General features: G+C 43.4%; 1 protein-coding gene across 4 annotated transcripts in view; it reads right to left on the reverse strand.

The window, feature by feature from the left end:
* Positions 1-17,587, reverse strand: part of LOC146857529 (uncharacterized) — a 223,115-nt gene that overhangs the window by 156,257 nt on the left and 49,271 nt on the right. For all 4 annotated transcript variants that reach the window (XM_085648070.1, XM_085648071.1, XM_085648072.1 and 1 more), the window contains exons 3-4: positions 14,264-14,581; positions 13,210-13,323 (exon numbers count right to left, since the gene is read on the reverse strand). In XM_085648070.1, the coding sequence (XP_085504196.1) occupies positions 13,210-13,323; positions 14,264-14,581 (432 nt within the window). The remainder of the gene's footprint in view (positions 1-13,209; positions 13,324-14,263; positions 14,582-17,587) is intronic.

Raw genomic sequence — 17,587 nt, forward strand, 5'->3', positions numbered from 1 at the left:
AACATTTTCCGGGTATTTTCTCTACTCAGGTCCAAGGGATACATGTCAGAGACAATTCAAACGCTTCACCTTGGAGAGGACTTAAACAATCAAATTGCTCGACTTGTTGGGCCTAAGCTTTAGTTTGTAGTTTTCAGAGTCATTTGGTTCAACAAAAGGGAGTTTTGAATCAGTCTGTGAGGGAGTGCAGGGCACAATGTCTATATCCGAGGATAGTCCATGAAATTTCTTGATATGACTTGAATGAATCCAGCCCTTGCGGCCCTCGATCTTCACGGCTGTTCTCGTGGTCAGCAGGACCAACTTGGGTGTCTTCCACCTGGGCTCCAGCTGAGTCTTTCGATCGAAATTCCTCACAAAGACAAGATCACCCGGAACAACGTCATGGGGTTTCACCTCAGTGTTGTCGGGAAAGGCTGCAGCTACCTGTGAACGACAAGATTGTAGTGCAGACATCAAGGAAGCCAAGTAATCTGTCAGCATATTACAGTCAATATCAGTTATTTTGCGTGGTATAGGCGTCCCCCACATATTCGGTGGTCTGCCGAAGATCACCTCATACGGGGATAGCCCTGTTCGAGAGTGAGCTACCATTCTCATGTAAAAGAGTGCAACGGGCAACGCTACTACCCAGTCGACACCTTTCTCTCTGCATATTTTGGACATTCTGATTTTCAGTATCTGGTTATGTCTTTCTACGAGACCTGCTGCCTCGGGGTGTCGGACACAGTGGAATTTCCACTGATATCCTAACAGAAGTGAAACGTGTTTCATTAATTCGGATGAGAACGGCTGGCCGTTATCTGAGTGAACAACACGTGGTAAACCGTATCGTGGGAAGAATTCTCGAACCAACTGTTTGGCAGTAGTCGGGGCAGTGTAATCTGAAACCGGATATGCCTCCGTCCAACGGGACAGAGCGCAGACAACTACGAGAACATATTTGAATCCTCGACATCGTTCCATCTGGATATAGTCCATCTGGAGTACTTCAAAAGGATGATTAGGAGTATGAAATCCACCCTGTTCTACGGGAACGCTTTTTCCTGGGTTGAACTGACAACAGATCATACAGGTACGGACCTTTTGTTTGGCTGCTGCTCGTAAATGTTTATTGAACCAAATGTGTTGAATGCTGTCTAGCATAGCTTTTTCTCCTAGATGTGCTGGACTATGTATAGTGTTAATTATAACTTGGACCATTGAATCAGGAAGGAACCATACAGACTTTTCCTTCATCATCCATCCTTGGTCCGTTTGGATCCCTCCTAATTCAGTCCATTTCTTTATTTCGTCTGGTGTAGCATGTGTCTGTATGTCAATTACGTCAAGAGTAGGATCTTTAACTGTCATACAATGTGTCGGTGTCGGGACTATTGTCTTTGTCATGTCGGGGGTTTGAGTTTGAGCAGTCTGTTTAGCTGTTCAGTCGGCTAGATCATTGCCTTGGGAAATGATATCAGTAACCTTCGTATGAGCCTTACATTTCATAATTGATATTGCAGTGGGTAGATGTATTGCATCTAATAAGGCATGAATGAGGGGTCCGTGCTGAATGTGGGCACCGTGAGAAGTTAAATAACCTCTCTCTCGCCACAGCACGCCGAAGTCATGTACAACTCCGAATGCATAACGTGAGTCAGTGTATATGTTGACTTTTTTATTCGTGGCTTGAATACAGGCTTGTGTCAGAGCGATGAGCTCTGCGGCTTGAGCTGACAAGGTATTTATACGATTAGTTTCAATGACTTCAGTATCTGTTGTGACTGCGTAGGCGGCTACTAACTCTCCTGTACTTGTTCTCATGCATGAACCATCTACATACAAGGTCAGGTCTGGATCTGACAATGGGACATCGGTTAAGTCTTGTCTGGGTTTCGTCGTTATCGTAATAACTTCAATACAGTCATGAGCTAGTGGGTCTGTTCCGATTACAGGTAAAAGTGTGGCAGGATTCAATGTGTTACAGCGTCTGATTTCTATATGTGGCTGAAACAATGTAAGTTCATACCCTGTAAGTCGTGCTATAGTCAAGTGTTGTGTTTGTGTTCTATTTACAAGAACCTCTACTGCGTGTGGTACTTGAACTGTCAATGGATGTCCTAACACTATGGCATCGCTTTGTCTGATTGCTAAAGCTGTCGCTGCCACTGATTTCAGGCATGCAGGCAAAGCCTGAGCTACGGGATCTAATGTACTAGAAAAATAAGCACATGGTTTGTGTGCTCCTGCTTGTTCCTGTGTGAGTACTGACAAGGCAGTACCTTCGCGTTCTGTAACAAAAAGTGTAAACTGTTTTCTGTAACATGGTGTTGCTAAAACGGGTGCTTGACATAAAGCTTTCTTTAGGCTTTCAAAAGCTTGTGTGTGTTCCTGAGTCCAAGGGAGAACAGTCGATGTGGCTGCCTCCTGTGTGGTTAACTGAATGAGTGGTTTTGCTAGAAATGCGTATTGAGGGATCCACTGCCTGCAATATGACGTGAGGCCTATGAAAGCTCGTACTTCCTTTTGTGTCTTGGGTATTGGCATGTTAGCTATTAACTGAATGCGGTCGGGTGTAAGCTGCCTTCCCTCCTTGGACAGCGAGTGTCCAAGATAAACAACTCGCTGGACACAGAATTGCAGCTTAGAAGGGGACACCTTGTGCCCCTTTTCGGCTAGAAATTGTAAAACTGTCAGTGATGCTTTTTCACATTCCGGTTCGCTTCTCGCGGTGATCAGCAGATCATCGACGTATTGAAGCAAAGCAGTGTTAACTGGCATGTGAATACTGTCGAGTTCTCGTTTTAGTGCTTGGCTATAGATGCTGGGGCTTTCTGTAAATCCTTGAGGTGCGCGTGAGAATTTAAAGCTGCGCCCATTTAAACTAAATCCGAACAAATATTGGCTTTCCGGATCTATTGGGACGCTGAAAAAAGCATTCTTGAGATCAATTACAGTAAAGAATGTTGCTTCGGAATCAATAGCTGTCAATAATGACGAGATATCTGGGACCACAGGAAATTGTGGCACAATGCATTTGTTTAACTCGCGCAGGTCAATAACCAATCGATATACTGGCGGAGCTGTAGGATCTGTTCGTTTAAGAACCGGAATTATCGGTGAATTACATACATTGGAGTCTGTTTCTACAACTACTCCTTGGGCAATTAGCTCGTCAATGATTTGTAGTAAAGCCACTACAGCATCTGGTGGTAACTTGTATTGTCGCATTCGTGGTAGCACCACTCCTGCCTTTAGTGTGACTCGATATGGTGTAATATTCATGCAACCAACATCAGTAGGGCCTTGTGCCCATAGATGTGTAGGTAAAGTCTGCAGTCGGGGATCCATGTCTCTAGATACATAGTGACCTTTAAAATCACGTAAAAACAACCTTACTCCTTCCGGAGAACAACATATTATGGCTCCTAGGGCTTTCAACGTTTTTATTCCTAACAAGTTTTCTGGACATGATTTAGTAAGCAATAAATCTGTAGTTCGGGTCAGAGGTCCTATCGTAAGTGGAAGAGGCTGTGATACTTCATTAACAATAGGTTTTCCCGAAAAACCAAGGGAAATATTCTGAGAGCCTGAGAGGGGTGCCCCTGGAACTTCACTACGTTTTATAGTTGTTCGACTTGCCCCTGTATCGAGTAAAAATTTTCTATCTTGACCTAATAATTCACTATGTACATAAGGTCCTTCTTGATCTACCGGAATCTCGATAAGGGGTAAGTCAACTTCCCTCTCTAGGCTAGTTCATGCGTAACGCTGATACTCAGGATATTCATACTGTGCAGTCTGATACATTTGTCATGTTGTTGTCTGTGTGGCAGCAGCAGGCAACGGTGGTGCAGCTGGCACAAACTGTATTGGCTGTTGTGCGGCTGGCATGGCCTGGGCATGCTGCATAGCTCCTTGTTCATTCTGATCTTGTCTTAGTGGCCGTGATCTTTCTTGTGTTTTACCTATGGCGATATTATGTTTTAAAACTGGACAATCGTGTACGTAATGACCTGGCTTTTTACAATAATTGCATGTCCCTTTTACAGGTCCTGCTGAATCGGAATGTGTCATACCCTTTTTATGTCCTTCAGCTGGAACTGTCTGGGAAACTAGCATTTTCATTTTTGTGTCTTTCATGCGTCTGTGTTCATGTTCTTGTTCCGCTCTAATTCTATTGTGATGATACTGTAACATTTGTAACATTTGTGATGGGGTGTTACCTTGCCAGGTACTCTCGAATTTTAATACTCTATTCTTTACTGGGGGCAGAGCATTTTCTACTAATTTTGTTACAAACAGATGCGGGTATGATTCGCTACTTGCTTTTATGCCACTATTTATACCAAAACATTTCTCGAATCGGGCATAGTAATCACTAGTGTCTTCATCTTGCTTCTGTTTACAGGCTGAAATTGTACCCCAATCTTCCTTTTTCGTAGTTAATAAACGTGGCAGTACCTGTACTAGTAGACCTGGTAGTGCTTTAGTTTTGTCCCCAAGCCCCGAACCTGGACCTCGGGCCCTTTCTTCTGCTTCTAATGCTGACCATTCTATCTTTTGGTCTCCTACCTCCCACTCTTTTTCCTTGAGTTTCTCATAAATGCCAGCAGGCATCAATACCTTTAATATTGTCATAATGTCGGGATAGGTGTACTCTCCCATGAGTAACATGTCTTTAATTTCTCGGTGAAAACCCGCTGGATCTTTGTCATGACTGGGTACCACTTTCTTCATTTGTAACAGTTCTATTTTTGATATGGGCGTATATACAAATACGCGCTGAAACTCATTGTCCTCGCCTTTTATTGGGTGCACTTCTCGTAAGGGATCCTGTCTATCCATGTAATACGTAGTTCTTTCCTTGCCGGGCAATGAGACATGCTCTGAGCATACAAAAAGAATATACTGCTTTCTTGATACTAGAATTTCTTTAATTAATTTAGTACCTGGACCTCTCCATTTATTCATAAGCAATTCAGTCAATATGTCAGGTAAGGGACCAGGGTCCGAATGCTGACTCTGATATAGTATAATGAGTTGTTGAATCATATAAATCCCAGCTAACCTCTGCTCATCTGGGGTGAGATTCAAAAATGTGCGTACTACTGTAGCATCACTATATTTTCCGGGACTGTCCACCCAATGGACAGCCGCCCTGGCTAAATCTTGTTCATCCATAGAATCGAGAAAATGATAACCCCTTCGTTCTCGGAGTAGTTTGTCGGCGGTTTGGAACGAATGCTCGTTAGACCTTATATTAATTATAGGTATTTGGAAATTCCTGTTATTATCTGGACATATTGGACGTATTGAATCAGTATGACATCTAGTCTGATCCCTATTACAAGATCTTCCTCTACCTACATAGGCTATGGTGTCTGACTGTCCCGCGGGCGGTCCTGACCCTTCTTCCTCGCTCTGTTCGAACTCGTCTGCCTCTAATCTCTCTTCGTGTAGGCGTTCTATTTCTTTACGGATCTTTCGGCACATGGCTATTATACAATTTTGCTTATCGTGTCTCCCTTCTGATATATTCTGGCTCCATCTTGTAAGAATTTGCATTGCATCCGGGTCTACCCCCGGTCGGTCTTGATTTCTGATCACACAGTTTATGAGGAAACGTAACAGTTCCCCCTGTATCTCTACTTTCTGGTATTCCATAGCTCTGTTAATACATTCTGGATCTCGCCCTGTTTGAACAAAATGATATATTTTATCTAGATGCGCAGTCATTCCTGGTAGCTTCGCTAAATACCCTGCGGCTCGTCTGATACGTAATGATGCCAGGATCATTTCGTCCTCTTTACCGAGCACCGGGTCATATCTACAATCTATAAGAAGTTCCTTAAGCGTACGATCACTTACGAATTTGGGTGTACGTGAATGCGCTGACTCTTGAAAAATAAGTTTATTTATTCTAGGTGGCGTAGAAAAAATATTGGTAGCACCTCCCGTGGCCCCATCTGGGGCGTCGGGTGTGAACGGATTCGTCGGACGTGACACAGCAACTATAGGTGTGGACACAGCTATAGAAGTAGCTGTAGGAACGGATGCAGAAACAGATGTGCTTGCCGGAACTTGTGACTCTATTTGTTGCTGTAGGGATACGGGTGCTGGATCTTGGCGTTGGACCTCCCTGGTATGCGGTCTATGTGGGGCGGAATTAGCATACTCGGGAGCTGCGTCATCTAAATATGAGGAAAGAAAAACATCTTCTGCGGTTCTAGGATGCCCCTTAGGATGTACCTTAATTGGGAATAATGGGGGTGGCAAGTCTTTCGGTAGCTCTGGGGTAGCCTTAGGTAATCCTTCGGCTAGAAGGGGATACATACCATTCATAAGGGCATTTCTTTGTCTATCTACTTGTTCTGATTTCACTCGGATACCTTCCTTAATTAATAGATTTTCTTGAACTTTGTTTGAACTTTCTTTACTCTTCTCTTCCTGTCTACGTGCTTTTTCCGTACGTCTATGAGATTCTTTACGCCATAACTCAACAGCGTCTTTCTGTGACTGTCTGACTTTCCTTTTCCATAACTCTTCCTCGACTTTCATGATGCACTCTGCATCCCAGGTCCCCGCTGCGGGCCACCTCTGACTTTCTGGTAATCCCTTGGTGTAGTCTACCCATAAATCAAGAAATAATATAGCGTCTAAGCCATGTTTGTGATACATGAAGTGCCCTGGAGTATCCCTAGGAGGAATAGGGACGGCTTCTTCAAGTACCCCTTTTCTAGTAGTGATCTGTCTTAATTTCGAAAAGAGCGGCATATTGACAACTGATCTGATACTTAATCTTGAACACACTTAATACAAAAGCACACTAATGAACAACCATTCATACCACAATATGCAGGACGTTTAACACATTAAACATTAAACATTTTCTAACCTTTAAAATAAACAACAATGATGATCGTCTGCATAACTAATCACCAAGCATAATTCTTGACAATAACTAGATACTTCGGAATACTTGATATACTGCTAAACAGTACAGATACACTGCTAAAACAGTGCAGACCGGATTTGTGTACCCAAACCCGTCTTGACCGGCACAACCTATGTGCACGTCAGAAATGCCTCCCCAGTAATGGTACTCACCGGGTAGCTTCGGAAACGGAAGGCCTCGGTAACTTGAACTTGAACCGGACTGGACTCGACTCGACTCGTCGGAAACTGGGCTTGACTTCGAACTGGTGGGCCTCTGTATACCTCGGATCTTGCTCTCTCAGCTAGGCTCTGGTCGGGATACTTCGCACTTCTCACCGCCTCGTCTGGGTGTTGATCGCAGTCTCAGTCGCCCCCGCTTGACCGGAGGGAGATACAGGAAATCCTGCTGGTACGCGTAATTGTCCGTCCAGCTATGGCAGGAGACCGGGCCTGCAACTCACCGCCGGCGCGTGAGATGAGAAAGTGTCCCTGTTCGGGCGCCATCATGTGGTAAATAAAATTCCTTTACCGGGACTGAATTTGATACGGAATCATAATGAAATAGCTCAGTAAAATGAGAGGCAGAATCCGTGATATTAGAGTTTCGGAATGGGCTTTATTCCAGTGATCGATTATAATCGGATGCTCCAAGTTCCATCACCACGGGGGTTCAGGAAGTGAAGTACATACTTTATTGACAAGAAGTAACTTTTATAATACATACATTACAATGAAGCGAATGCAGTAGGCGTAACATTTGATAAGGAAAATGACGATTTGTCTGCGTAACCAAAAATGGGTGTAATAAAGAGTAAAAAAGGAACATGATTGGTTATGATGTCATACATAGGTGGATCTATAAGATAATACTTGGCATAGATGCGCGCGCAGCAGCATGACGTGTAATTGACGTGTAACTAGGGGGTGAAGGGGACTTGACATTTAGCTCTACATGTGGAGACGAGAAGTCTGGGGGGGTCAAGTCAACCTAATCCCAAATCATATCTAACATCCTATGTTTAAAGAACTATGTTATCCACAAAAGAAGGACTCTCGGACAGAATCTATTCTATACTGACTGTGCGTGCGTGTACAAGCGTCTAAGTGTCTACACTGAATGCGAGGGGGTAGGAATATTCCATGGTAACAGGGCTATGAATTACTTGCATGAGGACAGAGAAGTCGGGCCTTTTGCTTAGTATCTGGAAGAATGTTTACTTAAGCTACTAGGCAGGAATGCATCGGCTGAGGGGGAAACAGATAATTCGAAGGTGAAATACAGTTCTTGGCAGAGAATAGGCTGATGTCAGGCTTCGTGAGCCGCGCAGAGAATGAGACAAAGTTCATGGTCACAGATGCAGGCTCAGACTGGAGCTTTCAGAGGCAGAAGGCAAGAGGAGTTTGATGACAGAATCAGGGCCTACTTGCCTGGACTGTAAAATGGCATAAGTGAACCATATAAAGCCGGTGGCCTTTCATATTTAGGAATGGAATATCCGGCCTATTCATGGCGGATCTGACAGAGGACATGTTGACGGTGGACGCACATGTGTTTGCGTCTTCATAACTGGAACTGGAGGGAACATACATGTACTTGTGACATGCACATAGAACCGTTGGGGTCCAAGATAGGGGACATAACTGACCAGGAAAATCCACATTTCCACAACATCTCGATTTTGGTTTCGGAATTTACCGAATCGGTAAAATTACCGATTCGGAAAAGTTACCGATTCTGTAACATTACCGATTCGGTATTATTACCGATTCGGTAATTTTACCGATTCGGTAAATTCCGAAACCAAAACTTGTCCCCCTACATACCAATAGCCAAAATACCGGTCGGTAACGGTATAATTACCGAAAATCGGCCGTTACCGACCGGTATTTGGCTACCTACATGAGGCCCTTAATCTCCCCGACGGCTCCCAGTGTCTTGAAACCTTGGAGGGGTAATATGTGGGCGCTTTACAAATACGAATTATTATAAAGTCTTTTGGGTTCACTGTATTTGAAATGTATTTTCGATGTTACCTCCCTCTAAAAGCTTAAATTCAACAACCAAAAGGTCAATACGACCAGTGGGGGATTTTGTTTGATGGTTTTGCCAAGAGACTGACGTGCAAATACCCCTGCTCTCTCAGTGTTATGCAGTATTTTCTCCATTTCCATTCATACCGCAGTCACACTGGGAGAAGATGCTTTATTCTTTGGCAGTGTTACGGCGCAGATATCTCACTTGATTCACCTGCTTGAAAACTGTATAAATTGATCAAAACAATTAATCCCAACACACTTCGTGTGTTATACATATCATTGAGTTGTAGCTCTGATTTCTTTAACTGACTACTGTAAAAGTTTGTGGAAGGGACTTAGACATCGAGATTTGTGCAGGCCATTCGGGCAATTGTTTTCCCAAGCCAAGGAGTACATTCTTCATTGCTACTCAAACGACAGCTGTGAAGGGAGTGGACACTTTGCCCTTTATGCAGCATTTTAGTCCTCACTATGCTGAGCCAACTGCGCCTATTTCCTTGAGACCGCGGCACATCAGAGGCAAGATTGTCTGCACGAGTAGGTACTTGATCACTGCCCATCATATGAGATGCTGCCCCTTTTTACCCCAGTCACTCCAACATCAATAAGCTAAAATGAGAATCATCTATACATCTATGATCCCTTGGAATTATTATTACCTTTCTCCCTTTTCTACATGTTATTAGAGGCCACAAATCCCTCATTAAAATGTGAAAACCTATACCATAAAGTTCCTTTATTAAAAGTCACATCCAACTCAATTCTAAACCACTCTTCTTAATTACCTGAAGGGATTACCTCGCAATGTCAGATCTTGCTTATTTGCCCGTCTTATATATTGCAGATCTTGCCTTGTAAAATTCTACTTTAGCGTATAACGAACTTCAAGGAGCAAAAAATAACCAAGCTGTTGTACTGTTTGAAATAGTAAAGTACTTAATGTATTTATCTTTTTAGTTATTTGTGTTTTTGTAGAGTTCTGCCAATTAGGTTGCAGCAGACTTCGAGTACTTTAGATCAGATTCACAGAGGAGGGAAAATGCATCAACTTCTCGGTCTTAGGCATCATTTGGAATTGTGCTACCAGCTGTGGAATCAATTGACTACGAATTCTGCAAGAAAGTAAGCAAAGCCTGATCTAACAGTCAACAGATTCAGTGATAGGCAGAATGAATGGTGTGGTAGTAGGTTTTAGGCATCTGAATGAAAGGCCTGCAGTTCTATTGAGAAAACAGAAGAGGGCTAGCCATAACACTGCCTTATAAGATGGGTTTAGCAAGCCAATTTTGAGAAAGTCAGTCAATAGGAGATAGAGTTCCACAGGGATGAGCGATGAACTTTGCATAGATGAGGTCCTTCTACCAAATTTCTTGTAACAAAAAGGCCCTATAACAGAGGTTAAGACTGACAACCCTTAGGCATTCGTGTGGGAATAGGGCCGAATAACTTCAACAGGTCATTCAGAGCGGACCTCAGAAGGCTTTATGGACAAGGTATGTGGATTTTACATTTCATCTTTACTTACCAGAGAGCCAGTGGAGGGCATTAAGGTGGTGTGGTCATGACATTACAGCCTACCAGAAGACAAGCTGCATGGTTCTTAGCTCTTTAGAGATTTTATATAGATTTGTTAGGGAGCTCTCTATAGAAGCGTTTGCAATAGTGAAAGAGGGAAATAATCACATTGAGCAATTGTCAACACTATCCATGAGGGGGTAGTAATGGACTGTTACCCTATGCCTCTATGCAGATCCTGCTCCCAACTCAAAAGTCGGGAGAAAAGCGAACACTTCCTTCATGCATTCTTATCTAGGGGTGGGAAATGCTAACCAGTATGTGAAAGGCTACCCTGAAAAGGAAAACTCGCACCCACCATTCAGCGAGGCATCAAAAATGGTAGTTTATCCGATCAATGGAAAAGCGCAACAAAGGTAGGACCAGATGGCCTATCCAGTCAGTAGCTCTTAGCCTCTTAAAATGTGGTATAAGCTTGCGCAAGTTCAAAAAAATTAAGAGCTGCCACTCTAAACTGGGGGAATCATACAAAAGACAGCAGGAAATATTCAGGGCTTGACCAACACATTAGCAAGCAGATATGAAATATTCCTCTCAGCAACAGGCTGACAGAAGGAAACCAAGCAAACTCACCACAGGTCCTGTCAAACCAGAAGCCAAAACAAGACTGGAGCTCTCTTACTCTCTCTAATGACAACTAACCCAGGCTCACACAGAACATGAAGAAAACATACATACATGTGATTGACATGCACTCAAACCAATATGACTTTGAGTCACTTCCAGCACACTCGCTCATCAGCTAAGCCAAGGAGCACGGGCACACATTAGTACCTCCATGCAAGTCACTTTTATTCCACACTGATATTACTGGTGCCACCACACCCTCTGAAACATCCCACCTTTGAATGCATCTACTACAAGGTATTGTCAGGCATCCCATGGAGTAACCCTACAGAATTACAAGCAACTAGTCAGATATCTGCCTACTGTGGAGAAACACCAATGCAATCCCCACTCAAGCATTCACTATGAATCTTGGATACTCAAAGTACGGCTCAGGCCCACATGCGGCCCTCCTTACCTTTATATGCAGCCCCTTAGTGATAGTGGGGTAACAATAGCCACTGCAGTTCGGGGGGCCCAGAGCTATAGGGGCCCCCGGCACTGGCAGGTCCCTGGCCTAAGAGCTCAAGACTGGGTTCAGAGCATGGGGGGCCCCCCGCATGTATTTTGCGGGGCCCCCCTCGTTTAGTTACGCAGCTACTTAGTTAACAGGTGCACTGGCCTGCTGTTTACTTGATAGCGCATGAATTCTGAAAGTTGTTAAATGGGCAAGCATTTATTTAAACCTTAACTAAAGTAACTTAAAGTAAAGTAGCAAAGAAGGTGTCCTGCACAACTTATCTTGAGGCCCATCCTCAGCTTTTAAAGACATCTTTTAAAAAATTAGAAACTCTATTCAAAATAAAAGAAAGTGTATTTCATTAACATGCAGAAGCGTTTCATCTTAGTACATCAGATTCTGTCACTGCACTGAGTGGCATTTATAAGAAGTGATCGTTTTCAGACATGAACTTTAAACATTCATGCCGAACCTGCCCGGACAAAGCGATACCAAAGGGGATGATGGACGGAGCAAATCAAACACTCACCCCCAGTCAACTGATCTGGGTTTAATCCTTCATCATTCTTTCACCCTGTCCGGACAGCAATGCCAATAGTGAATCAAGAGGAAAGTCTACCCTCTGTGAGGTCTAGTGTGTTATTTATTTTGGAACAACATTATTGTTTATTAAATCAAATACAAGAGAAGGTGTTGTACACGTGCATCATGAACTCATACATTTCAAGGTGTTCGCAAATTTGTCAAAGTGAAATAAAACATTTGCCTAGGATCACACAATTTGGTCAAGTGGGGAAGCTAAGATTCATCCAAGGTTTTCTGGTTTCACATTGTGCAATTCAATCACTAGATGTGTATCTCACATTTTGCATCAAAAGTGAATGCTTGGTCTTTAATTCTTAACTCATGAGGTTATAGTATGGGTGGCAGCCAGAAGCCACGTTTAGTCTCAGTTAGTTTTCCACCGATATACATGCTTCGCTTCGCTCTATGCCCACTTTACACCACCTGACCCTCACCCTGCTGGCATCAATGCGGCCTTCGGCAAGCCACATACCACACTTTTTTGCCCCTGGGGAAATGTTCCCGAGTACCTTTGCAATAGATGATTCATTCATTTACACTCATATAGCACTTTGACAGTGGCCATCCTAAGAAAAGGGCCAACGTTAGGTTTGATTCGCCGCTCCTGCTCTGTGACTCAGGGACAAAGGTGTCCCAGAATAACCGGTTATAAATATTATAGCTTTAGTTAGATTACTATGAGCGTTTAGTTTGGATTTATAAATGCAAAAGGTGGTTGTGTCTCCGAGAAATCTACTGTTTCTGTTTGCGCATACACATCTAGTAAAAATAGTTTCCTGAATCTGAAGCAAAAGCAAAGGTTAAAATTATCACAACCTGAATACGGTTTATTGTTGCTTTGTTATACTTGCATGCACAGCATTGTCTATTTTAAATATAATTTGTCCTTTCATCACTTTACTAAATTATATGTTCCTTGCTTTTGCTTCGAAATGACAAATCTCATAAAACAAAATACCACAAACTGGAAAGTGACATTAATGTATTATAAATGCATTTTGTATATATTAAAAATTGTACTTTACCCATATGGTATTTTTTACGATAGACGACCAAACTTATTGCAGTAAGTACGACCGTTACCCCAATAGCAGTACATGTTCCAATCAAAGCTCCAATTGATCTATCAAATGTTCGTTCTATAAATAAAAAATAAAAAAAACAGTTTCGTATTGTTCAAAAAGGAAGATAAGCATATTTCAATCATGCCAGAATTCGAATAATTTTCATTTATGGAAACTGGGATGCCATTCATGAATAAGACTCTAGCCTAATGACTAACGAGGGAGCCAAGAGATGAAAGTCAAGATATGACATTTGGGGAAGGCATCAATGACGAATGAGTCACTTTCTTCTCACCCTACCTGCCCCTGCTACGTCTAACACCTCAAACCCAAAGGAAGAGCATGCTGCCTGCAGTCACTGGGATTACTCTCTTATAGCAACATTTTAAACCAATTTAAGCTTCCCCTCAAAGGATTATGTCTGCGTTTGCCACAGACGGGAGATACCGGTATTCCACTTTCGCATGCGCGTTATTTGGATTTCATCATAGTATAGTGACAGATGATTTGCAGATTACTCAAACAGAACATCACAATTTCCGGTATAAAGAGTACAGGTGGCAACTGCTTCCAAGTATATCAAGAAAATGTGATCATATAGAGGGGGCAGAGAAGGATGCGGTGTTTGACCTCACCTCAACTGCGTTCACAACTAAATAGTGTCTCTTCTAGCGCCTTTTATCAATTGATTTCTTCCAATGTTAGGCGCTTCTGGAATTTCTAGAATTGATGGCTGTTGCTGAGGAGCTGAGGGACCTGGGGAGGCGTGAGGGGGCTTACAAGTGTGGGTTAGGACATACATGGAGAGTGTCCAGTGTTTAGAAGAAATTATCTTTCGCAGGTCAGCAACTATAAGTCTGTCCAGTGGTTTCAATCAAAGGGGTGCAACTATCATAATGTAAATCCATTCTCCTAGATTCCTATGTTAATTACTATAAAACTTCTTTTAACAAAAAAAAGCACATCAGTTAAATGCTGCTCAAGTGCAAAATTCATTTTTTCTGCATTTTCCTACCTTTGACAATTAATCTGGCAGCTTGTACGTGGTCCTGAGGGAAGGAGCTGTGTTTTACTCGGCAGGCGTACTGTGCTCCAGTGTCCTCTTCCGTCGGCTCCACAGTGATCTGAACCGATGCCCTGTAGGTGCCGTTTTGATTAACTCTTGGTGGCGAGCGACAGACATTTCTGCTGATGACAGCCACTGCATTGTTTTTTACTTGAATCCATTCGATGTGGATACTGGGCTTGTAATATCCATTTACGTCACACATTAAACTGGCTTCTCGACCGACTTCGACAGCTTCAGGTGAAATGACAGTCACCACCGGACGCGCTGTGAATATTACAACAGTTAAGGTGGCATTGGAATCCGTCTTTGTTCACTTACAAAGCCTACGTTGCATCACAGTTCAAACAAACAAATATTTATTACTGAAGATACCATTTTTTAATTATTGTTTCCATATTTAACCCCATGAGCCACGTGCTTCACGTGTTAAAGACATTTTGGACACAAAAATACATTTTATATAACTTGGTAATCAGAAATTAAATGGGTAATAAAACACAATGAGCTATATTATTAAGCAATATGCAGGTCGCCAAAATGACATTTTAAGGCATTCGCACGGTGGATGGGAAGCTGCGGTTTCGCACTCAAAAGGCGCTTTTCAATGTATGGTGCCTCAAAGAATCGGACATTCGACGTCAGCTAAGAGCATATTGTCTAAGAGGAGTCACAGCACCAAACAAGGGAGGCAAGGATGAAAACTACATGAAGGGTGGCCGAAATCTTGTGCTCGCTCTAGGACAGGAAGGGAGATTTCACAGGACAACAGCCTCCCCGAGCTCCCCCAGGATGCCCCAACCACAAAGTGCAGTAAATGACTGCACCCCTTGCACCTTTCCAAAGCCAGACCAGGATGCTCACTAGCAAAGCGCCAGGTACGGCAGAAAGCGCTGTGCGACCTGGCTCTACACCAGAGAGCCTTTAGCCTGTCCCACTGGCGGTGGAAGCCTCCATGAGGGCTGCTGAAGTCAGGAAGAGTACTACTGTTCACCATCGCCGGTGGCAACCACCATTCACGGGCCATCTTTCCTTCCTCCCTGTCACAGAGTGGCAGGTAGCAGTGCTGCTCCGCTGGCATACTCTGAGGCACAGATTTGTGGAAATTCACAGCTATGTTAAGTGGGCTCACACAGCTAGTCAGGTTACAGTCAATGTAACATGCCATCAACCTTACATTGCATTGTGGCAACCCACTTGTGGCCATACAATGCTGTATTTGTTTACTGTAGTTCAATGTAATTTTACTACACACACTTCAAGCTGTAATTCAACTTCCTTAATCTAAAAAAGAAATTGAGGTGGCTGTTCAACTTAGTGTTCTTTTTAATTAAACTTTAGTTGGGAGAACTAGAGAATGGGGAGTGCATCTCAATCCACTGGTATGCTGATTATGCATATTATGTTTTTTAGGTATCTTCTGTACTTGATATCGAGCAATTTGGAGCCTGCCTCACATCAACCAAGAGATGAATGGCCTGGCCTGTTCGAACCTGGCGGCGGCACACACGCGCTGCTCGCTCTGCGATGCATGCTGTATTAGGATACGTTGTTGAAGCATCTCTCACTCTCTGCCCTTATTTGTCATTGGCTTTGTGTCATTATCCTTCTTAAATGGTGGCTTCTGATTTGTAAATGGGCTTGTTAGTCCCGCCTTGGTACCACCTTGTCTCCATTTGTTAGGGCCCATAACGACTGGACCTTTTACTTGGCTGGTTACACAGCCTGCTTTATCTTAGGGGTGAGCACTATTTTTGTTATTGGCACTGATGGGGACAATGGCAGCTGCTTTTTGGGGAATCTGCATAATGATAGCAGCGCCCGCTTTAGGGACACCGCGATCATTTTCAATTTTATTTCATTCATTTTTCATGCTGAGCGCGGCGTCCACTTCAGAGACAGCGCGCTCTTTTTTTTAACTTTAAAACTGAGCGTGGCGTCCGCTTCAAGGACACCACGCTCAGTGTAAAATAAAAAAAAACAAGCGCTGTGTCCTGTGCGCTCAGTTTTAGTTAAACAAACATTTCCAATGCAATAGATCTCGCATTTATGCAAGTTTAAGCTATTGGCATTGTCATTTCCAATAGCAATAGCTTAAACTTGCGTAAATGCGAGACCTATTGCATTGCAAATGCTTGTGTAAACATATTCTTATTGGGTCTGTGCACTGCTACTGACATGCGTGCAGCTTCGCCTTTGCACCAGAAGACTTTGCCTGTGATTGGGGTTTAAGGGCGGTCACCATAAGTGTGATGATTGCACGTGTGCTCTTGCAACTATGGTCTTCGAACTCCAGCTGCAACTGTCTGCATATTTCTTGCAGTGCCGGGTTTGGCACAGTTGTGGCGACAGTATGCACACATGCACACACTTGATGTTCTGTGCACACAAGTGATACCTGTACGCTATTGTGATGGTATTGCATACTTGTATTGAGAGTCTGTTTATACTTGTAATGGTGGTCTCTGCACAAGTGGCGGTCGTTAGTATTTGGCTGTGCACACTATTCAGTAGTTTACAACAACAGGGTTACGTGTCCACCAGATAGGTATCACCGTGGGCGGAGACCTGTAACTATTACACAACTAGTTGGTGCTGATCTTATCGGCCTCTGAAGGATGGAAGACGGAAACAGCCCATGCTTTAGACGCCTTAACTCACTGAACCACCTTGAAAGCTAATTTGGAAACAGACCTGTGCTTATTTATGATAGATCAAGGGGCGAGGGATCGTGTAGGGGGGGGGGGGGGGGGGGGAACCAGCCCCTCCTTGTTGGGAATGTACCACTTCTCTCTGTTGGGTGCGGCCACCATTGTCCAACAGTGGGAGCGAGGCGTTATAGTTTTTATGCACGAGGGCCACACCAACTTAAGAATAGGCTGCATAACATACATTCTTTACAAAAATCTTAATTTTGCCTCCACCCTCAGAGTTCACCGGTCAAAGCGCATCCTCCCCACCCCAACCCTAAAGTACAGCCAAGGCTGCCACTGAGTCAATGCAACGTCAGTGGTTCTTTGCTGTCATCCTCGGCCTGCCGCCGAAAGCGCACAGACAACACTGTGACAGAGTAAGGTGTGATGGAGGCTTAGAAACAGAGGTCAAAATCAAAACAAGAGGGGCAAAAACAAAAGTGAGTAAGATAGACAATGATGACAGAGAAATTATGTACATAGAGAAAAGGGAAGGATAGGTGTGAAAGGAAGTGTGAAATCAAAGACTGAAACAGTAACAACAGGAAGTAAAGTTAAAGGGAAGAAGATACAGTGAAAG

This window comes from Triturus cristatus, chromosome 3_2, assembly GCF_964204655.1.
Source record: "Triturus cristatus chromosome 3_2, aTriCri1.1, whole genome shotgun sequence".
In the NCBI taxonomy this organism is placed as follows: Eukaryota; Metazoa; Chordata; class Amphibia; order Caudata; family Salamandridae; genus Triturus; species Triturus cristatus.